Below are 23,367 nucleotides of genomic sequence, written 5' to 3' on the forward strand. Positions count from 1 at the left end.
TTTGGGGGAAGGTGAGGCACTTGCCCCTGCTGCTCTGGAGCTCCCAGGGAGTAGACTGTCCTCTTCCTTAACTAGCAGCTTCTGGGGGCAGCTGCAGGCCTGGGCATGGCACCACCTTCCCATGTCCCCAGGCCTGCCCTGGGAGCAAAGCTTGCTATGCTGGTTCTCAGCAAGCGCCTGGGCTGGCACCAGCTCTTCTCGCAATGACAACGGCATGGCCCCCCTCACCCTCACTCAGCCAGGGCTGCCTGCACCAGCCCTCGCTTGCAGCTTCTCCACACTTCCGCTGCCCTCGACCTGGCTGCAGTGAGAAACAGTATGCAATGGTTACTGAGGAGAGGAGCAGCTTTGGACACCAGCAAGTACAGACCAGTGCACAGGATTCTCCTCCCTCACCTCAGAAGCCAGGCCAGGGACACAATCTTGGACCAGGGATGGTGTCTCCTTGCAGGCTGGTCAGCAACAATTCTGCACAGGCAAGAGAAGAACACGAGTTACCTCCTTAAAAATGCAAATGGGGGAAGATGAGGCTGGGAGGCTTGAGGGTTGTATATGAATGACTTTATTTAAGTATGCTGAGCACTACCAGGCAACATGGTTTGGACAGTGTGTGAGGGAACAGTCAGGCAGATCATATGAATGCTAGATGGCACCTTTCTGTCTGGTCACTGCAGGTTACAAAATGGAGCACTGCTGCTTCTGCAAGGGCAGCAGATGGGCTGGGAGGGGGAGGAAGAGATCACTGGCACTGTCTAGGGGGCATGTGATAGCTGAATCAAGAGGGGTTTGCTGCTTCCCCACTGCACGCTGCAGTAAACCACCAAGAATGCAACTGATTTTCCAGCAGAAGGTGGCTGAGCATTGATGGCTCTTTTCTACCTGATAGGCTCTTGCTTAAAAAAAAAACAACTCTGCTCCGGTGGGGGGTAGGTGAACATGCAGCCTGGCCTCAGCTGGGAAGAGACTACCATGCCTGCCTATAGCCCCTCAGAGCCCCCAGCAGCAAGCCTGCAGAACGTGATTCCCACAGGGGCAACACGCTGCTGTTTACATTCATCTCAGCTGGGGCAATGCACCAGCTTTCACCACGCCTCTGCAGCAGCCCTCCAGCTCTCACCCCACCTCTGTGCTTGAGAGTGACCCTAAGGTGATGTGCAGCAATGACCAGATAGGAGGGGAAGGGGGAGGAACTGCCACCGAGCAACTCCAGCTCCACTGTTACTGCCAGGTACTGCAGAAACTCAACAATGGGGAGAAAAAAAGAGCACCAAATAATGCATAACAAAAACCTAAAGAGGAAACGGTGGCACTCCCCAACACAAGTGGAGCTGTAGGCCTGCCCACGGCTGTAAAAGCAGTATAAGCAAAGCAGCCACTGGGCAAGCAGAAAGGCATATGCAGCACAGCAGAACACAGCCCTCACGACAGCTTCCTGCTCACAGACCTGCTGCTCACACCAACGTCCTGGTACAGTTTATTGTCCTCTCGTGTAGTGTATTGATAGAGAACAGCAAGACTCCCTCTAGAGCAGTTACTGGGTGGTGTTGCAGGGCTGGCCGGCTATTCTGCTAAGCATGTGTGCTGTAAACAGTGTTAACATCAAACAATGGACAGCTGGGTAACAGGTGTTCAAAGAAGACCCAAAGCATAATTCCCAGGTGCTGTGGTCAGTATTTGAGATATCCTCAGACATTTCAATAAATAAAACAATTCTTACATTACAATGCACCTTTCCAATTATTATTTTGACCCAGAATGGATAAAGTACACAGGAGTTATTATGCCTGGCTGCAAATACATGCTCCCTTTGCCCCGACATGGCAGGAAAGGGGGAAACAGCCTCAGCTCTTACAGAGAAAGAACATGAGAACTCAGCACTGTAAATCTTGGCAGGTTGAGGGGAACACACAAGTGCCTTCACCCCCATTCTGGGGCACTTGCTTCCAGAGAAGAATAGGTACTTAAAACAAGGTACGAGAGAATTACCGCCTAGTACAATGAGAGCTGATTAGATTTGCTTTGTTCTACTCCATGCAATACAAACTAAGTCCTATCACCAACTTCTCCAGCTGTGGTGCAGACCCACACATCAGGCTAAGTTACACAGGCATACACACACTCACACACCAAAAACAGTAGGGGTAAATGGGCTTAACCGTTGAGAATGTGCTTTCTCTTAACAAAAACTGTATTAAAAACAACTTCAAAAACCTACTGATGGTGAAGACACTGCTGAAGAAGAAAGTAGCTATGGGGCCTCAGCTAAGTGTTTCCAAACAATCCAGGCGTTGCAGTCAGCCTGACTAAAGCCTGCGTGAGCAGTCTGCAGTGGTTGGCTCCCTTCTGGCTTGCTAGGCAGTTTCTATAAGCTGTTCCCTTTGTTTTTGCTTGCTTGTTTTACAGTGAAAAATGTGATTGTGATACAGAAATTAAGGGACTGAAATGAAAAAGGAATGGGCCATTCTGGAGAATTTCAAATTGGTATTTTCTCCTTTCCATTTAAAAAAAAAACAAATAACAAAAAATAAAAGAAAAAAATAAGAAGTTAGTAGTACTAAAACAACCCTCCTGCTGCTGTTGTCTTTGCTCAGTGACATCGGGGCATGCTGGCGCACACACACACACACAGGCAGCTCTCAGACACTCGGACTCAGAAAAGCGAGTTTAGAACTGAAGTGAGTCTTCGGAGGAGACTGAGGACAGGTCCCAGGGCTAGAAGGTTTTTCGCTGGATGGCACGAGCTCCATCTTCTTCATACTCCTTTTTCGAAACCCACATTTTCTTAAAGGTGTCCAGTGAGGCCAGAATAGAGCCACTGGGGAGAGACAGGCATGTTATGGGTTAAAGGAAAACGTTGGGGGCACTCTCATCATATCTCTGCAGAGATGAGCTGTTTCTACTGCATGACGCTTCCTCATGTAAGAAAGGTGCTGTGGCTCCCAGTTATCTACAACAGAAATGCTCTCTGAACAGTCACTTTCTCTCCTGTTAGCCTCAAACATGCTGGCACTACAGACCCTGGCACCAGCCACCCCCTCCCAAATGACCTGCCGATTGCTGCTCCAGTAACACACCAATCATTGCATGAAACCCTGACATGCAGCACCAGAAAGGACAACAGTGGGAGTGCCGACAGGCTGCACCTCACCAGCCCTCATCCTCCAGCAAGATGTGTCACTGTGCAGTACATACCCAATCCACGTGGAATACAATCTTTCCTGAGGAGCTGATATCTGGGAGAAAGAGAGAATCAGTCAATACCTTCCCAAGCTCCAGTTTGGTCGTCCCGGCACACTGCCCCCATTTCACTACGGCTAACAGCTGACAAACATGGGTATGATCTCTCACACCAGAAAGACACCCAGCAGCCCCCACAAAACAGCCACTATGGTCCAGCATCCTGGACAGGGTTCATGTTGTCAGAGGAGCCACCTTCTCAGTGATGAAACCAAACAGGTTTTCATCACAACAGAAAATACTGTTGGGCTGTCTCAGGAAAGTAGTTTCTGGTTTGAAGCAAATGGCAGCTGCACTCTCAGTATCATTCTTTAAAGGCCACAGAACAACACATGTAGTATGTGATAAATACAAGAGAGACTGCTCCTACCCTTATTTTGACGTCCTTCGGAGCTAGTTTCTTCACCTCACTCAACAGCCTGTCACCAAAGCCTACAAAAGACAAAAAAACCCATGTAGTGTGAGCCCCTCAGTCAAATCCCAAGTTCCATCTGCTAACAATGTTGACATGTCCTATGCAGTCCTATTCAAATATCCCACTCCAGATCTCACAGAGAGACCAATTTGGAGAGGCACAGAACACAGCCAGTGAGGTAACAGGATTCTGTCTCCCTCAGACAAACTTCAAACACCAGCACAACGGGCTCTATCTCTCAGCAGTAACTTCAGATGAGCAAGTGAGATTTTTAGCTAGGACCACAGGTGGGCCAGTTCCCTCCTCCTTCCCTGGGCATTCCTCCTGTGTCCGGCCCATTTGTACAGGGGAGCAGGGTTTGAATGGGAAGACCAGTACCTATCCAGAGATGTCCACCTGTGGATAACAGGCTGACAGGATCTGGCAAAGGATATCTTTAAGTTGATGGGGACCAGCTGAGCCCTGAGGAGATCGGTAGAAAGTTTTCCGCACACATGTAGCTGACATTTCATGCAGCATCAGGACTGTTGGACTCTCTCGGATACCAAAGACCTAAGGAACCTCAGGAGATGCAGGAGCCTTTTAGGTATCCAGTCTCAACTACCCTGAACTAGAGCAGCAAAAGTGACACAGCTATTCAGTCCTGACACAAGCAGAGTGATAAGAGGAAAAATATAAAAGCCCCCCAAACCCAGGAAATTATATACAAGGTATCTTGCATACCCAGAAGGATATGACTAGGACTCAGAAAATTAGACAGTAACCCCCCTGAGAGAGCAGAGTTCCCACAGCCCTCATCTCACAGGACAAGTTGGGTGACCTAGGTTATCTTCCCAGTTTCACATGAGAAGGAAGCAAGAGATCAGGTATGTCACAGCCCACTGAAAGAGGAGAGGCAGGAACCTTTGAAAAGCGTGGAGCCTCCAGACAGCACGATGTTGGAGAACAGCGTTCGCCTCAGGTCCATGTCTGATTTTTGAATGGCAAAAACAAGCACTTCATGGAGTCCTTCACATTCCTCCCCTATCAGGTCTGGCCGGAACAGGAGCTCCGGGGCTCGAAAACGGGCAGAGCCAATCTGCAAGGGGAGAAGTTAGCACAGAGGGCAAGAGAGAGCAGTGTGGCTCTGTTCACCATCTACGGTTTGGGCCTACCTTTCTTAGGTGAACCTTCAGAATCAGTGTCCTGCTTTTAGCTGGAATAGAGTTAATTCCCTTTCTAGTAGCTGGTATAGTGTTATGTTTGGGATTTAGTATGAGAATAATGCTGATAACAAACTGATGTTTTCAGTTGTTGCTAAGTAGTATTTAGACCAAGTCAAGGATTTTTCAGCTTCTCATGCCCAGCCAGCAAGAAGGCTGGAGGGACACAAGAAGTGGGGAAGGGACACAGCCAGGGCAGCTGACAAACTGGCCAAAGGGATATTCCATACCATGTGACATCATGCCCAGTATATAAACTAGGGGGAGTTGGCCTGGGGGGGATCACTGCTTTGGAACTAACTGCGCATCAGTTGGCGAGTGGCGAGCAATTGCATTGTGCATCATTTGTTTTGTATATTCCAATCCTTTTTATTATTGTAATTTTATTATTTTCTTCCTTTCTGTTCTGTTAAACTGTTCTTAACACATGAGTTTTACTTGGTTTTTTCCCCGATTCTCTCCCCCATCACACCAGGTGGGGGGGAAGTGAGTGAGCAGCTGCATGGTGCTTAGTTACTGGCTGGGGTTAAACCACAACAGTCAGGAAGTTTCCTGGACATTGATGCTGCATCACTAGCTCCCAAGTAAAGTTTGGTCTACTGCTCCCAGAAAAGGTGCTATTTCCATTTTGTAGATGAAGGAGATTAAGAAACTTGCTCAGCCCCATACAGCAGGTCACTGGCAGAAAAGTGAGCAGATCCACCCCTGGCACTGCCGTTAAGACCTGTATTTCCTCTTCTTTAACCACTCTGTAATGGGCTCAGTCTTCTGAGGAATATTCCCAACTCACTCTTCAAAGCAATTGGTTCTGCACCTCTAGGCAGGACAAAAGCCACACACAAAACCACTGCTGAATTTACAGTGAACTGGTAACTACCCACACTCTGTTCCTGATCTACATAAAGATTTGCCAGATCAGAGCCTGCACTCAAACAGCTCAGAGTCCCCATGGTCATGCTGTATCCTTACACAGGACTTCCAGCAGAAGTTGAGGTTTCTAATAATGTTTTCTTCCCCTAAAAAAATTCTAGCGCCCAGTCAACAGCCTGGGATGACTTCTGGTCTTTTAAAATTATCTCCTCCCACCTAACACTGCATTAAATTTCCCATCACTAGGCAGAAGACTATTCTGGAAACCCTGTGCTTCACATCAGGAATCCTCTGAGGGTGGTCCTTACAAACCTCAATAGTGCTTCCATCTGGCAGGTAGTACTGAGCCTTCTCAGTCTCCAGAGTCTCATCCTTCTGGGCGCTTATTGACAGGTAGCAGGCACGCTGGAGAGGAAACAGAGTCAGGGAGAGGGAGATGAGAAGGGTAAACCCAAATGCCTCTAATAAAATACTTTTCTCACTAGCAAAAAACCCATGTATCCCTTTGGGGAGACCAATTTCAACAATATTTTGTGCTGGGGAAAGACCTTTTGGGTTCACAACAGGTAAAATACCTATTCATGCTACTGCTCCATGTGACAATTAGAGATATCAAGGATGTTCACACTCCCTCTAGCTGTTCTCACCTCTCCCTTCCAGCTCTCTCTCACTGCTTAGAAGTTACCTCTCTCTAGCACAGATGGCGTAACTATACTGTAAGCACTTCCAACCTACTGTAGGGCAAAGTAAAACACACACCTGAAACACATTTAGTGACATTAACCTTGTATAAAGGTAGGATCAGGTAACTTTGCAACAGATTAGGAGCATGAAGAAAGCCCACTATTACATTTCAACAGGGTAAAATATAACTAATAGCTAACAACAAAAATTCCTTAACATGATCCAAGCTGCTGACTTCCCATTGCCCACCTATATTTTAAGTTACAGGAAACAAAATACTCTGACTTTTCAAACCGCTCCAGCACCCCATGTTTTTGCTATTTCAAGTTGTCATCATTTGGAGATTTAAAAAAAAAAAGTCTAAACAGAATCACAGAACCATTTAGGTTGGAAGGGGCCTCCTGAGATCATCTAGTCCAATCCCCCTGCTCAGGCAGGGTCAGTTAAAGCAGGCTGCTCAACACCATGTCCAGTTGTGTTTGGAGTACCTCCACAGATGGAGAATCTACAAACCTCTCTGGGGAACCTGAGGGTGTTTGCCCTCACAGTAAACCAAGAAACAGAGAACAATGTTTGCACTAAAGTAGGCATTAAGGGTTCCCCTTCTAAGGTAATTTCTTCTCTAGACTTTTCAACATCCCCAAATTTCTTTCCTAAATTTTTCCCATTAAAAAAAAACCCAAAACCAGTCAGACAGACTCCAACAGATCACAAGCGGCTTTTGAGACTGAGAAACTCCCATGTACAGGATCTCAGCTTTGTGCTTGCCATGGTGCATTCAGGCTGCATATCCAAACTTCTCCAAACGCAAGAAAGCTGCAAACATAAGAAGCCACACTCAAGCCCTCAGATTTGCAAATCAAGTCACAAATGGCACCAACATCAATAGAAATCTCACCGCAAGTTCCAGGTACATATATCCTATAAATCTGCAAAACTTTCCCCAGCTAAAATTAGTCTTAAAGTAAAGCAAAAAGTGTAAGTTGTAGAGCGAACATCAGGTTGTTTCCTTGCTTCTTCAGCAGTCTCACTGGTGAGGGTAGTCACTATGCAAAGCAGGACTTGGCTCACTTTCCCCTGCTCTTTGTTTTCCTAAGTGTATAGTCCAGAGGAGATACTGCACTGGTGCAAGACATTGTGTTTAACGGTCAGCACAACATTTTTTAATAGTTTCATCACCCAAGATGCAAAGGGAGCCTTGGCCATTTATGAAGAGTACAAGCCTCTGGCTTTGTCCCATAAGGCCATTGCAATTGCAGTGCAACTGATGCTTGGTACAAAACAGGCTGCTTCTGAAGAAGAGAGTTCTCCAGCAAGCCTCTGATCACTAGATCTTCTGGTCTACAGATGCTGCAGTATCTGCATGTCAGCTTTTTCTCTCATTCAGCAATCAGCACTTGTAAAACAAAGAGCAGCTACTGGGTTAAAACCTACAACCCTATGAAGTCTCCTGCTCTGGGCGACAGGTGGAAGCCATTCAGCTGTACCCTGACATGAAGCACAAGCACTGCTCCCTCAGCACAACCACACTGAACTACAGTCATGCAGAACAAGCAAACTATTTCCATTATGGTCCTTTGCCGGTAGGTCACAGGCTCAGGAATAGCTCCTTAACACTCTCAAGCCCTGGCACAGGCTGCTGGCTCAGCCCAGAGTTATCTATGGCAATCATAGCTTGTGATGGGCTCCTGCAGCATGGCAGCAACTGCCAGGCATCAGCACACGGCAATCACAGCCAGTGCTGATCTGAGGACTGACCCCATGTACTGAAGGCATAGATGCACAGGCAGCCCCGAGTCACTCAGTGTTGCTGAAATCAGAGAGCAACCTGTCTATGTGAGCACAGCGATGCTGCAAAGCTGCTGTGAGCAGTCACCAGCTCTGAGCTACTATTCACTGTCCCACCTCTGTCTTCTCTTGGCACACAACAGAAGCCAAGGTAACTGCTTTACTAGGGATGTTAATCACTGCTTTCCAAACTGCTGTGTAGCTGTAAGGTCACTGAACACTGCAGACGCTATAAAAGAGGGGAAGCTTTTGTAAATGTCAGTGAATTTTTTCACGGAAGGATGGAAGCAACTTGCAATATCCCACCTGTGATCCCTACCTGCCATGGATTTTACAGACACTTGCCCTGAAGGGTAAACAAACACTAGTGAAAGAGATTATCAGATCCTGAGAAACTGCAGCACAGGTAAATGCAAATCAGATTCTAAACTACCAGCCTGTCTTCATCTCCATGTTAACAGCTCCTCAATAGGGATTAGATGCGATCTTGACTACTGTAAGCCTCCCAGAATACCGGATGGCTGAGTTTGCAAGTGACCTCTGGAGGTCATCTTGTCCTGCCCCCCATTCAAGCTGGGTCACTTAGAACAGGTTGCCCAGGACCATGTCCAGATGCCTTTTGAATATCATCTAGGAGGGAGACTCCACAACTCTCTGGACAACCTGTGCCAGTGCTTCATCACCCTCACAGTAAAAAGTTTATGTTCAGACAGAACCTCCTGTGCTTCAGTTTGTGCATCTTGTCGTGTCACTGGACATCACTGAAATGAACCTGGCTCTGTTTTCTTTGCATCCTCCCTTCAGACATTTATATACATTGATGAGAACCTCCCCAACCTACTCTTCGCATGGCTCAACAGTCCCAGCTCTCTCAGCCTTTCCTCATGAGAGGTGCTCCAGTCCTTCATCATCTTAGCGGCCCTAGTCTCCCTTGGGTAGATAAAGGAATGAGCTGTGGAGCTAGATTGGCTAGCACTTTCCACTGGATTCATTCCACGAGTCACAACTTTCCTTGGGCAGGAATCCCTTCTTGGATAAACACAGAAACAGACAGTGCGTCACCTCCTTGATGGTCTTGACAATCTCAAATTCGGAGGTTGTGTGGAAGTCATAGCCTTCCTTCCGGAGATAGAGACGCAGGTAGCGTGAGACATCACGGCCAGCAATGTCAATCCGCATGATGGAGTGGGGCATGGCAAAGCCTTCATAGATGGGAACTGCATGGGTAACGCCATCCCCAGAGTCCAGCACCACTCCTGTAGTCCTCCCAGTTGCGTAGCTAGTGAAGGGGCAAACAATCAAGTCAGAATAAGGAATTCAAAGTGATCCCAAGCATGCAGCACATCCAGGCTCAACTCAGGGAGCAGAGATTTCCCATGAACAGGGGCTAAAAAAAACCCCAAAACCTAGTTCTCATCATAGTTCAGCAAATTCCTGTAAATTCTTTACTACAGAAATTAAAATTGAATTTCAGTTCTTGCTTGAAAAGGGGTAAGTCAGACATCAGTGTGGTCTTCTACAGGTTTTGTTTTGGTTTGTGAAAAAATGGATTTCATGACAACATTTCACAAGCACAAATCAAAGACAAAAGACACTTACAGGCTAAGCACAGCTTGCATGGAGATGAATAGTGCTGGCACATTGAAGGTCTCAAAAAACACCTCAGCAGCACGCTCTCTGTTCTTGCGTGGGTTTAGGGGTGCTTCTGTCAGCAGCACAGGATGCTGGTAGAGAAAAGAAGGAGCTGTGCTGCAATAACCAGGAGGCAGCTAGACGTGTGTTCCTGAAAATTTCTGCTTATTTATTCACTTTAGGAACCACTAATGCAAAGGGACATGTAGAAGGAAATAATTTCAGCTACTAAGCTGTATTAGACTGTGAATACCCTCTATTAAGTTGGAAGACCAGCAGGGTTCTGGTGTAGTTATGAAGTGTTAGGAAGTCTACTCTGTGAGCAACCCTGCCCCACGAAGGATGAACAAGATGACTCTCAGTGCCAAAGGTCAGTCAGATTAGCCAAAATACACAGACTCTAAGAAAGGGTGAAGGCATACAGTCTTAGCACACGCAGGCAGAAATATTCCTACTCCACTTATACAACCTATTGCTCTCCATCATTTAATAATTTTTTGGTCAGCTCATTCCAGACCACAGGATTGTGGTTTTCTCCTTCCTTACTTCAAATCACGTCACTGCTGAGTGGATATGCCTGATGTGCAGGCAGAACAGGAAAAGTTAGAAGCACTTGGCCTAGAGCAGGATCATTAGAGAGAGTGTGAATAACAAATGCTGAAAGTCAGATTTTCAGTCAGGCCAGAACATTAGATCTGGGGAAGAATTCTGCTTGGACACTTCTTGTGCAATACCTCCTGAGAGGTAAAAGAATCTAATTTAACAACAGACACGTTTAGAAAGAAGAGCAAAGGAAAAGTCCCAAATCTTTCCTGGAGTTCCAAAGCTCCTGGTGTTACATACATACTGAACGATGCCTGTGCCATTACGTAATGAGGTATCTCACCTCCTCTGAGAATGTCTGAAGCTGGTCTTTTGAATACACATACTGCCAAATGCGCTCCATGTCATTCCAATCCTTCACTATGCCATGCTCCATCGGGTATCGGATCGAGAGGAGACCTCTGTGCTCCTGAGCAAACAGAAAGGACAATAGAGCATACCTGTCAGACTCAAACAATCACATTTCTGAGCACGATGACTATGATTTAATGTCAGACTCACTTTTTTTAATGCCACTAAAAGACAACTTATCTCTAGCATGTAGGGCAAAAACTGAACATTAATCACAAACAACTCTGCCAGAGAAGTATTCACAAGATTAAACAAGGCCTTTTTATACCAAGCAGGAAAGGCTGGCAGTTGCAGAGCACATTCCATCCTAAGACTTTTCAAGCCAACATACAGACACCTATCAAATGGTATCTTTGTTCTACCAGCTCAGTCATGATACAAAACATAACAGGGTGGCATTGGGGAACATAGTTCAGAGGGCTCACAAGAAATGTGAGACCATACAACTACATGCTGACAAAAGCGGGACTGTGGAAAGCAAGCTTCTTGCCCACATCAGGGAGATAAAAGGCAAGTAGGGTCCATTTCTGAAGTTCCCAGTCAAAACGATGGGGATTTAACCATACAGACCTATAAGTAGCCTAGAAAAAAAGGAGAGATATAGAAGGATGTGGAAAAAAAGGTCTGTGGTCAGAAGGTTGGCACAAGAATTTAATGGAGCTTCCCACTCCACCTTGGACACACTTAAAAGTGACAACCTATTCTGCTCTTCAGATCTATATGCTGATGCCAAGGAACCACAGCCCTTTTAAGCATAACTGCTACAGCCCCTCCTTACAGCAGGTTACTGAGAAATATGGAGAAGTGCAGTATACAGGTTTTCTTACCTCTGCCTTTGGACCAATGAAAATGTCCCCTTCTAAAGCACCAGCCATAACACGAATGTGCTTTGGTCTGCCCACACTAGAACAGAGGCAAGAGTATAAGTGCTTCTAGAGAGAGAGCTCAGATGCACCCAAGGATTAACTACTTTGTGTTCCTCTCTGTCCTAACCAGTACTTTCTAAAGCAATGGACAGGTCTGGGGGCACTACCAGGTGCAGACAGACCCAGGTTTGCTCTGAGCTAATCTCAGAATAAGAGGTGAAGGGAACAGATTGTAGACAGTTCTGAAGTGGCGGGATATAAGCCAGCTGAGTCTGGCCACGCTTTCTCAGATGATTCAGACTTACTTGTTCCAACAGTGCCTGGGGTGAACATGGCTAGACTAAGCAACGGTCTGAGCTGATAGATCCACATGGTGTTGCCTGACCTCAGGTAGCTTCTCAGATTAGACGTTTATAGTCCCATAACCCACCTCACCATACAGAACACATTGCTCAGAACACAAATATACCCATTAAAAGCCCACCCCATTGAAAATAAAAGCCATATTCAGAGTTCCTGATCCAGCAGACCTCCTTCCAGTAAAACTCTCAGAAAACCTCCAAGGAAGTTTGGCAGGAATCAAGACATCAGACCACACATCAAAGAAATACAGAGGTCTTCACACTTCTCGGCCCATCTTTGTCTTTTTCCTTGTCCTTTTCCTCGTGTCTCAAGACTAAAGGATACTACAGCTTTGGTTGTGTGTTGAGCCTGACAAAGTGATACGTCACCTTTTATGGTGCATCACCCCCCTCCCAAAATCTCAAAGTACTTAATAGCAGAGATCTCCCCTCCCTGATACTTCTGTGCAGCAGGCAGAAGAATAACTAATTTCTCCAGTTACAAAATTGGACCATTCTTCCCCTCTATGTATCAAAGAATTGTTACATGGTACTAAGAACTTACCAAGACCAGTAGAATACTTACTAGTTTGGAAAGCAGTATTTCGGTATTTGATCGCCTGCAAAACCTGCTTTAATCACACCTGAGCCCTGTGGGAGCAAAGATGAAGACATGAGCTTATCATTCATTCAGGCATCTTCACAAGTTGTAAAGGAGTAGCAAAGTACATCAGCACTGCCAGATCCTCCTCTTTTTACTAGGAATAAAGCTCCCCGGGGATTGATTTGCCAGGCGGGGTTGGGGATGGGAAGGTGCCAGCAGGCCAGCTTGGCCACTAGAGGGGAGTAACTGGCACCCGCCTAGCAGCAACACATCACACAGGGCACAAACACCCAGGAGCGTCCCGGTACTGCTCCATGTACACACCCAAATGCTGCTCTTGTACAGAGAAGAATTTTTCTACCCAGTGCTACTGCTAGGGGTGCAGGAGGCTAAATCCAAGGTCTGCAGTTTTCTGTTGATCTTAAATACTCTCTGGGTGAAGGACAGCACTCCAGAAAGCCAAGCAAGAGCAACCGAACCCTGCCAGCTTCAGAGCCCACTGCTAAAAGGGGGAGGATGAAGGCTGTAGGCATCTTGGACATCTCGGAAGAAGATTTGGAAAGGATGGAGGGAGGGTGGATAAAGTCAGAAAAGGAAGTAGGAAAGACTGTGTGAAACAGGTTGGAGCAGAGACTAGGGAAAAGATCACGTGGTGGATAAACTAGCCAATGCTAAGGAGGCAGGTTGCAGAAACGTGGTCAGAAAAGACACTGGAAATGAACCCAGACTGGGGTCTGGAAAGAACAAAGATGCCAGTCACACTGCAAGGGGAAGGGCTGGAGGCAGGAAGAGCAGCTGACAGGATAGGGCTTGTTTAGAAGGGACAAGGAAGAAAAGATTAGGTATGGCAGTCAGAAAGGCAGAAATCCAAAAAAGCCTTCTGCAACATTCAAAACAGCACAAGCAGCAAACCCAGAGCGGGTAAAACCAGCCGCAGGGAGGCCCTGGCAGGGAGTCAGTGCCGGGCATCTGGCCCCACAGCTCTCGTCCCCATCGGTATCATCCGGAAGCATCCTGGGAACCCCATCATAAACTTGGATCTGTGCTGACTTCTTCCCCTCCTCCATTTCCTCTCCTTGCACAAGGGAATGACATCTTGAAACAATGAGCAGTTTGCAGGAACACCCAAGTTTTGCTAAGGAGCGGACTTTCATAGCTCTCCTCATATAAGCCGTTTCACTGGTAATCCCAGACTACCACGAGAGCAAGCTTTTCTGCAGAAAGAGGAGCAGTTTGGCTCTACCCTGTACTTGGAGCAAAGCATGTGAGTTTGCACTGAAACCTGTGACCTGTGAAGTGCCTGTTCACTCTCAAGGGCTCTGCAGCAGGACTGCTCTGTTTTTGAGGTCAAAAAGACATTGTGGCTGCCCCAGAGCATTTTAAAACAAGTAGCAATGCAGCTCCTCCACTGCTTTCCCCTTTCCACCACTTCTGCATCAGTCAGCATCACTGCTTTCACTTGAAGACTGAGGCCAAACGAGTTGCTCAGGGCTCTGCCAGACAAGCTCTGGCTGCAGCGGTTTCTGATGCTGCCGTCCCAGCTGCCTGCCCAGTTCCCAGTGCCAGAGGTTACCAGCCAGAGCAGGCTCAGCAGAAAGGAATGCAGGGCAGCCCCAGCCTCGCCAGTTCACAGTCAGTCCAGCGCCTTATTCCCAAACTACTTTCATCAGCAGTTTCAGCCAAGGTGCTGGGCTTTGCACAGAGCATGTGTGCTCTGCCACCAGGGCGGGGGCACTCCTGCCTTAAAACCTACAGTCAGATTTGCCAGGATGCATCTGTAAGGGAGGAGTATCAGGAACACTCTGCAAACCAGACCTAACTAGTTATAAAAGATATAAAAGATAGATCGCTCGAATCCTTGCCTCCTGACAAATGTCTGCAGCCAGGCTGGCTCAAGGAGCACACCCAAGCTGGCACCTGGGCAGGACTACTCCCTCTGGGCAAGAGGGACTTAGCTCCAGTTGCATCCCAAAGTCTGCCCTAACATGTACCAGTGTGACAAAGTGGCCTGTGAAGTGTTAAAAAGACTTCCCTTTAGATAGACTCTCTTCTGGCTGTTCACTTCAAAGTGAAGCAACAAATAAAACAAAACCACTATTCTGATTTTCCTTATCATACCTTATAAACAACTCTATACCTGGGAAATAACACCATCCTTTGTCAAGCCTCGTAGCAAAAAAGTTGAATCAAACACGGTAACATAACCACATCAGAATATTGTGCTTATTGAATATATTATTCAAGATAATGACTGATCTTGCTGCCAGCACAGTCCACTGCTGGGAAGTGGCTTCAGGAGAACAATGATGCTCCTATTTTAATAGGGAGATCGAAACTTCCTTATGCCAGGCCAAAAATTACCCAGTGTGTCCTGGTGACATTCCCAGCAATTTATGCATTTTAAGATTTACATCTTGAAGTTCAAAGTTAACTGAATGTGTTGGTAGTTCAGAACTCCTAGCTGGAGTCAAAGACGAATGACTGTTTTGAATGCGCCAGTAGGATGGGACTTCAATACAGTTGTGCTTCCAAGTGCCTGGGACTAAACCAAGCACAGCTGTTTGCTATGTCCACACTACAAACACCTGACAGCACTTTCTGACCTATTCAATTTTTCTTGAAAACATTTTACTTCTTTGAAGATACGTGTGCACAGAGTCAATCTCTTTATTTTCGACCAGTTTGAGATTCCTGTACAATCAGAGGAAAAGGTTTAAATTTTGAAATAACCCTGGCTGATTCAGAAGGTTTAAAGTAAAGACCTGTTTTTCATCTTTGTTTCAGATAAGCAAAAAAACATGCATCCTCCCTTCTGCTACAAACTGATTTATTAGAACTTAAACAAATTTTAAAATTAACACCCTTCCACCAGTAACTATCCTGGCTGGGCTTTCATCCTGTTTTGTTTGGTTGGTTTGTTTTTTAATCTGAGCAAAAGAATAAAAGAAGAAAGAAAAAGTACATGTCAAATGTATAGGTCAAGAAAGATAATCTCATGGAAAATTCTCATGAGTACCTTGAAGTAACTGAACATGCTTCTCCCGCTAGCTCTGTAGCTAGTCAGTTATTGTTTCATTCATCTTGATGCGTTTAGGACTCAAATTTAAATGGAAATCACCAAGAGTCAATCTGCTGTGTAGCACTTTTTATGGGGAGTGCACATTTCATATTGTAAAACTATTTTATTTGATACACATTTTATAAGTTCCAGAAAAAAACAAAGACACAACGGCCCTTACTGACAGTTCAGCTGTTTAAATGCCACCACTAGACTACAAATCCAAGTTTTATCCTCTTTTATGTAAACAGAGACAATTCCATGGACATCAAGGAATGCTTGCTTAGGCCACAGCTGAACCATGCTGTCTATCTGCATGTGTATTATGTTCATTGGGGCTCCCAGACCATTTATTTCTGGGAGGGCTTGTTGGAGCGCAAGATGGGAACGTAACTCTTAAAAATTACTTACTAAACAATAAAGAATATTAAGGTTGTGCTGAGGTACAGCTCCAACCTCTCACTGTATATTACAAAACTCTCCCTGCTGAAAACATGCAGCTGAGCATGCTGTTTGGTAAGAGAAAAACACCTCCTTGTTGAGTTTTTAGCTACATACCTTAATGTCCTTTTGGAACACACTGAGATATCAGAGCAGGGCTGGGACTGGGACGGGGGGCGTAGTCTGGCTTGTTCACTAGCTCATTATCTCATTTCCCCCTCCCCACCTTCCCCCACACACGCATACATGAGACGGGATAACACTCAGCCTTGAAAAGGTGCCTGCAGCTCTCTGAGGAAAAGCAGTAATGAAGCTGCAGGAACAGCAGTACTTGCTCTGTGCGGCTCCACTTCCCGTCCTGCCTGAACTCAGAAGAGTACCAAAAATGCAGTGTCACCACAAGGTTCCTTGGCTGACAGCCTGCCAGCGTTAAAGGCAGATGTCACAACAACTGCTTCATTCTACTTCTTGTACAGGGAGGGGAAGGGAGGGGTGGGGGGGGAAACTCATTTATAAGAGAGGCAAGAAGAATTAGCTTTTATAAGACCAGCTGATAAAATGAGAAAAGAAACAAGAGTCAGTTGCTGGCGGATGAGCCCTTCTTCAGGTCTGAAGCAGAGGCAGCAATCATAGCACTAAATAACAAAAGGACATGCTGAAATGAGATATAAGCTGCTATTATATGACTATAGCACAACAAACCCATCCTCACAGTACCAGAGTGCCTGGGAATAACTTTAATGGTTAGCTAATCACTCGACACCACAGCAGGGTCAGTGCTACTCCAGTCATTTCTAAGAACAATCAACCTAACTTATTCTTTCATGTCTTCAATAAGGAGAATAACATGTTTTTCTCTACAAAGTCAATTCTACTGTTCAATCTTCATTTCCATTAGATATTCTCCTTCAATGTCTAACCTAAATCTCTCTGCTGTGATTCCAGGGGAAGACACAAAACCAAAAGTGTATCAGAGAGCTCAAATTGTAGGGAGGAAATTGGGATCAATAATAAAGAAGAGGTCAGAAGAATAATTGGCTTGATCTGAGAAGACCTACAATCATTCAGCTATGGGAAAAAAAGCAATACTTTGAGAAGCGCTAAGCTAGCAAGTCCACATGTCATATGGCAAAAAGATTCAGCAGAAATTAAGATTATGGAGAAAAAAGACAGTACAACACTGACCCTTCAAAGCAACAAAATCTGAATCACTGGCAGTAGAGGTCAGAAGGGAGGAGCATGAATTTGTGACTCACCACACTGAAGGAGGCTCCCTCCAAGATATGCCCTCCCACCCCTTCCTGGATGGTCCTTTCTCTTGGGATGCCAGCATGGATGGGGCTAATCAGAACTGGACCCAGCAGTATCTCAACAAGGCATGCAGTCACTCTCATTCATCTCAAACTGAGCAGTTACCCACACAGGTTGAAGGTCTGCTTTGAGCTAACAAGAAACATTATCAGCTAGGAGCAGCCATCTGTGACACCACACCCCACTGTCAAATTACAGCTGATGCAACCCACGCTGGGAGCAGTTCCTCTAGGAGCTCTGCCTCCTGTGGGCTTCAGCATGGGAATCCATGCCTTGGGTGCCAGCACTCCCTTGCTGTGAACACTAGGCTGGATGCTCTGGGAGGAAGTGGCTGGTACTGGGGGTGACCATCCCCCTTTCGCTGGGCCTGTCAGGGAGCAGCCTGTGATGGGGAGGTTGCCTGCAGGGTATCATCACTAGCATGGAAGAAGAAGAACAACAGAGAAGAGCAGACACCCCCGGAGCATGCTGGGGGTCCGGCCAAGGCCTGCCCCCAGAGCATGCTGGGACTCTGGCCAAGGCCGGGCCCACCAGCCGCCATTGTCCCCCAGGCACAAAGAGGGACAAGGCGGGGCCGCAGAGCCGGGGTGCAGCCCCGCCTGACGGGCAGCTCTAGCTGCCAATGAGCACAGGTGCTCTCCGCGACAGCGGGGCGGGACGCGCCCCGCTTCGGCAGGTAACGGCGGGCTCCCACGCTGACTGGCAGCCGCCCCAGCCAATGGCGTCGCCTCGCCCCTCCCAGGCAACAAGCACCTCGGCGGCGGCGGGGGCCGCTCCCCGCTAGCGAGGGGCAGCGGCCCTCCGGCGGGTGACCGGCAGGCACCTCAGCCAATCGCGGTGCGCCGAACCGCGGCGGCCCCGCCCCGGCGGCGGCCCGCGAGGACGCAGCGTACGGCGCTTGTACGAGGGCCCGAGGCGGCGGCTAGGCCGGCGGGGGGAGGGGAGCGGGGGGGTGGCGGGCAGGGCGCGGCCGTCCCCGATGACAAAGGGATTGTGGCCCGCGGGCCCTTCCCGCCCTCCCAGCCCCAGGGACGCACGGCCGCCCGCACTCACGTTGTCTATCACGACGGGCTGGTTCGCTATCACGTCGTAGGACTCCATGGCGAGGACCCGCCGCAGCCACCCGTCAGGGAGCAACAGCCCAGCCCTCGGCGGCGCATGCGCGGGAGGGCGGCGCGGCGCCGCCTGGGTGATGTATTCCTCCGGCGGCGGGGCCTGCTGGGAAATGTAGTCTGGGCCCCGCGCGGCGCCTGACGGGAAGGCGCGCCAGGAGCGGGGCATGCTGGCAGATGTAGTGCGGAATTAAAAAAAAAAAAAAAAAAAAAAAAAGAGGAAACGCTGCAAAAATACCCACGGCCCGGAAAATGCCTTTTCGGCGTGAAACCCGAGTGGGGTGGTGGGTGTCGTGTGCCGGGGGAACTGTGCACTTCCACCAAAGCCCCACTGGATTGCAACTGGCTTATTTCCAGTTTAATAGATTCTTTCCCCCATTTTTCTAATAGGAAGACAGAAAACACCTTCTGCAGAGGGCATCTATCGTTAATGAAAGTGTTTTACCGTCCCATCGTTTCACAGAATCATCTCTACAACCTTCTGGTCATAACGCATCTGTTCTCTCTGAGTATTACCCAGTTTCTCTGCATTTTTGGAGGCATGGCAACCAGAAAAGAAGTGTTGGTACAAAGAATGCACATAACAGGCATCCAAGCATTAAACAATGTGTTTGTTCCCTGTTGTTTTCCACTTGCGGTATGTTCTACAAGCACTTTGAATAATTGATGACTGACAACAACACTAAAATGATTCATTTACTTGAAACCCTGAGCAACAACACTGGGTCTTGAAACTAGTTAAAATGAAGTTCAGTGCTGGTAAGCGTATGTGAAGGTTGATTCAGAACTCACCCGTCTTGTCCCGCATCTTTCATGTGGACACTGAGACTTCTCTTCTGTAACTTCTGCCTTTAGCCCAGGCAGATAGTCTCACCTCAGATATTTCTCTTCAGTGATTTTCATCATTCACCTAGTGTAAAAGAGGAGGTTTTGCGTATGACAGGATGGAGGGGTTTAAATTATTTCAAGACCAGTATTTTATCACCTGAGTAAATGCCAGGAGAGCCTCACGATGCATGTATTAAGCCAACATAGCATTTCATATATGACTCTGTTATATTTACCTTTTCAGTTGACTGTAATTGACTTCTCGGGTAGATGTCACAAAAAGTAGTATCACAGTAACGGGACAAGTGAAATATTGTTCACTGTGGGAAGCAGTGATTCATGAGAATACCAACTGCTCACTTCCTTTCTCAGTGGATAGTCATTTGTTTGCTTGCCAGCTTCTTGACTATATGTGAGCTCCTAAAAGGTACGTTGTGAACATTGATTTTGGAATAAACTCTCAGGTATGTAAATGAGAAATGCAACAAGCAGGAGCACTCGTTCTATCCTCTCAGCACTCTATAGCTCATTTCTTCTCTATTCTGATTAAAAAGCAGGACACTGCTCCAGCAAAGGTGAGGACTATTGAACACATGCCGGCTCACACATACATACAAGGCTTCGCATGACCACAGATGTAGCTGCAACTCAGGAATGAGCCAGATCTTCAGCGTGCTTAGTACACAGGTCAAGATCCTCAATCAGACAGCCCTTGAACTTCACCTATTTGCATTGCTTTGCAGCTGCCCCTGAGGTACCTACAGATACAGAAAGGTGCACAGGGAGAATAAAGGTGCTGTGAGGATTGTATAGGTATAAAGATAGCAATAACAAAAGCTGTAGAGCAGTAGTAAAGGATATAGAGCTATTAGCCGGCCACGTCCTGGAGCACAGCCACGGTCCCACAGCTCTCTGTCCCGGGCCCTGCTGTGCGGACAGATGAAGTCTAACCGAAGCAGCTCCTGAACCGCTGCAAGTTACCGCCTCGCTTCTTCAGGTGAGATTGACACAGCCTTGAGTGCCGAGGCTGGGGGTGGCTGTGGCCGGGGACCTGTCCTGCCGTAAGCCCCCTGGGCCAGCCAAGGCCGGGGAAGGTGCCCGCCAGGCCCCTGCCCCCGGCCTCCCGCCAGCCGGGCCCCCTGCCCACCTCGGCGCTGCCCGGGCCTCGCACCCCGCCCTGCCGCGGGGCGACCCCCAAGGCTGCCCCACGGGGATCCCTCCTCTTCCCACGGGCCCACCCGGACGCCGGTAACCTCCTGGCCCCCTCTCCAGGCCCTCCCTCACGCCCACGGGACTCCCCTTCAGCCCCGCGGCCCCCCGGGTTCTCCGCACCGCGCTCCCCCCGGCGCCTCACGGGGCCCCTTCGCCCCGCTCCACGCCGCACCCCGCCGCCGCCGCCGCCGCTAGAGGGCGCGCTGGCGGCGTGGCGCGGAGCGGGGCGGGGGGAAGAGGCGCGGCCGCTCTCCGCGCCGCACGCCGCCATTGGCGGAGCCGCCGTGTCACTCACCGTCGCCCGGGCAGCGGGGCCCGCCCCCTCCTCCCGCAGCGCCGCGCCGCGCAGCGCCGCTTGGGCCGGGCCGGGCCGGGCCAGGAGCCGAGCGGAGCGGAGCGGAGCCGAGCGGGCCGCGCCGGGACCGACCGCCTCCGCCGCGCCGTCCCCGCCGCCGGGACATGGAGGGCGTGCGGCCTGGCGGGGGTCCCCCCGCGGGCGGGCCGGGTTCAGGCTCGGGGTCCGGCTCCGGCTCCTTCCCGTCGCTCTTCCCGCCGGGGCTGCACGGTATCTACGGCGAGTGCCGCCGCCTCTACCCCGACCAGCCCAACCCGCTCCAGGTCACCGCCATCCTCAAGTACTGGTGAGGCGGCCGGGGCTGCGGCCTGGAAGGGGCCGGAGGCCTTGCGTGGGGCTGGGGGGCAGCGGTGGGGCCGGGGGTCTTGCGTGGGGCCGGGGGGCAGCGGTGGGGCCGGGCTGCCTCGTGTGGGGTTGGAGAGGGTTTGGGGGGAGCAGTGGATCGAGAGAGGGGTCGTGGGGTTGGGGGAGGCGTGGGGGCAGCGGTGGGGCTGGGGACGCCGTATGGGGTGGAGGGGGGCAAGGCAGTGGGGCTGGGGGGGGTTGCAGCAAGTGGAGAGCGACTGGGGGTTGCATGTTGAGTTTGGGGTGAGATGGAAGAGGTTTGGGGGTGTGCAGTGGGGCTGGGGGAGGAGGCGTTGGGGATGTAATTGGGTACTTGTGAGGTGTACTTGGGCGGGGGTGTCCTGGGGAGGACGTACTGGAAATAGAAGGAAGGGTCTAGGGAGGGATGCATTGAAGACAGGAGGGTGTATTGGAGTTTCTGGGGTGATTTGGAGCTTCTGAGCGAGGGGTGGCTGATGAGGGCTTTGGCTGGGGCAGGTCATGGGAAAAGGGAGTGTGTATTACTCAGTGGAGGAGTTCCCACAGAGGGTGGGGGGCTGGAGTTTCCCTTCCTGGACAGGGGGTACAAGCTCTGTCTTCTGTCCTGGAGCTTGGGGTTTGAGCATGGCCAGCACCGACTGGAGTGAACCTGCGTTCCAGCCTCCAAGCCACATGCGTGCCACGCATGTACCCGTAAAACCCATGGGGCAGAGCCAGCTTCTCTTGCCCTTGCGTAGCCATGTGTTACTGCAGACTACGAATCTGCTGCTTACAGTCTCTGCTGACACAGTGTCTGACACCAGGAACAGCAGTTGTTTATGTGGGAGAGTGGCATGAAGGAAGTACTTGGATGTTTAGCTATGGAGATAAGTGTCTAGTGTCTAGCCCTGTGCGAAGAGGAGTTCCTTTTGCTTTTTACTATTGCTTTGCTGCTCAGCCCCCTCTTCTGGGCCTAAGGAACATGATCAGGTCACCCCTGAGTGTTTGCTGGACCTGACATTGACCAGTCCCTACTCCTGCACTTGGAAAAAGTTTAATAAATGCTAAACTTCTTTATTTACAGTTCATTTTAACCTGTATGTCTCTATCTGATTGAGTCCTGAGCAAAATAATGTCCTCCCTGTGTTCTGTTCTGACAGCCAAGCTATTTCTGTTGTCTTCCAAAGAAGTGGTGTTGTTATGTGGTTCTAGTGAGAAATATGTTTGTTAGCCCTTATTGCTTAGGAAGTTTGTGTACTTAAACTGGCACAGTGGGCTCAGATAAGGTGTTGCAAATCTGGGACCTCAAAATACAAATAAATTCTTAATCATCTGTGCTGGCGAGTACTTCAGTGATGGTCTGATCAGTCTGTTTTTTACACCTGTTTCTGATTTTAGATATTCAAGCTTGTTGAGTTTCCAGTCACCTTGATTTGGGAGTCAGCACTTCTTTTCCATCAACAGCTTATAACATTACTGACTGGAGTGATGTAAGATTTGTGTGGGATGGAGGGAGATTTAGGTCTATAACAAAGAATGTCAGAGACCCTTGTTTGGGAAGGAACCTTGTTGCTTGTTTGCTTAAGGGGTTGATTAGGGCTTCACTGCAACTGGAGCTCAAGTACTAGAAAAACTGCTATTAGCAGTGATGGCCAGTTACAAATGAGAAGTAACATGAAGGCCTGTTTATCCTGGCATTTTCTACTTAGCGGTTCTTCCAACTGTCTCAGCCGGCAGTGAGAGTTGAGAGCTTCGCTCATAGAAATCAGAGGTGAGCTTCTTGCTGGTGTTCTGTGTAGGAGATTCTTGTGCAAGGTGGAACCTACGTGGACACTACAGGTACTTTCTCTCTCTTTGTTAGGTGAAACTTGGAGCTTGGTTAAGTCTAGTAGAATGACTTCTGTCACTGCTTGCTCTCTGCTAGTCTGTTCTCTGCCTGGGCTGCCAGCTATTAGTTGGTTTAGATTAGAAGAGGAAATTGCTGAACAAAGTTCCCTGCCTTTGAGGAGAAATATTGTAACACTAATCAGGTTTTAATTATACGTATCAGTTTCTGTATGGTTAACAGCAATTTTTTTTGTTCAGGGAGCTGAAGTTGTATTCTTCGGCTTGCATGGCAGAGCAGATCCTTACTTTGTAACGTTAGAGAATATG

General features: G+C 48.6%; 2 protein-coding genes across 3 annotated transcripts in view; one reads left to right on the top strand and one right to left on the bottom strand.

Moving 5' to 3' along the window:
- Positions 1-546: 546 nt before the first annotated feature.
- ACTR1A (actin related protein 1A) lies at positions 547-18,589 on the bottom strand. The gene is made up of 11 exons (XM_049810655.1): positions 18,457-18,589; positions 12,576-12,640; positions 11,610-11,685; positions 10,715-10,840; positions 9,796-9,920; positions 9,259-9,475; positions 6,037-6,129; positions 4,556-4,730; positions 3,608-3,669; positions 3,193-3,233; positions 547-2,815 (listed from the first exon to the last, which is right to left on the bottom strand). Exons 1-11 carry the CDS (start codon positions 18,502-18,504, stop codon positions 2,713-2,715), a joined length of 1,131 nt encoding a protein of 376 aa, XP_049666612.1. The 5' UTR covers positions 18,505-18,589; the 3' UTR covers positions 547-2,712.
- A 2,314-nt stretch (positions 18,590-20,903) lies between these two features.
- The window catches only part of SUFU (SUFU negative regulator of hedgehog signaling), a 99,591-nt gene continuing 97,127 nt past the window's right edge, over positions 20,904-23,367 (top strand). For both annotated transcript variants that reach the window (XM_049810651.1, XM_049810652.1), the window contains exon 1: positions 20,904-21,196. In XM_049810651.1, coding sequence (XP_049666608.1) covers positions 21,015-21,196 — 182 coding nt within the window. In that variant the 5' untranslated portion in view covers positions 20,904-21,014. The remainder of the gene's footprint in view (positions 21,197-23,367) is intronic.

This window comes from Accipiter gentilis, chromosome 9, assembly GCF_929443795.1.
Source record: "Accipiter gentilis chromosome 9, bAccGen1.1, whole genome shotgun sequence".
In the NCBI taxonomy this organism is placed as follows: Eukaryota; Metazoa; Chordata; class Aves; order Accipitriformes; family Accipitridae; genus Astur; species Astur gentilis.

Coding starts and splice junctions, on each gene's coding strand:
- ACTR1A (XM_049810655.1), bottom strand. CDS start 18,504: ATGGAGTCCTACGACGTGATAGCGAACCAGCCCGTCGTGATAGACAAC. Junction 9,921..10,714: donor TTCAGACATTCTCAGAGGAG/GTGAGATACCTC, acceptor TTTCTCTACCAG/CATCCTGTGCTGCTGACAGA. Junction 6,130..9,258: donor TTGTCAAGACCATCAAGGAG/GTGACGCACTGT, acceptor TTTCCTCTCCAG/CGTGCCTGCTACCTGTCAAT.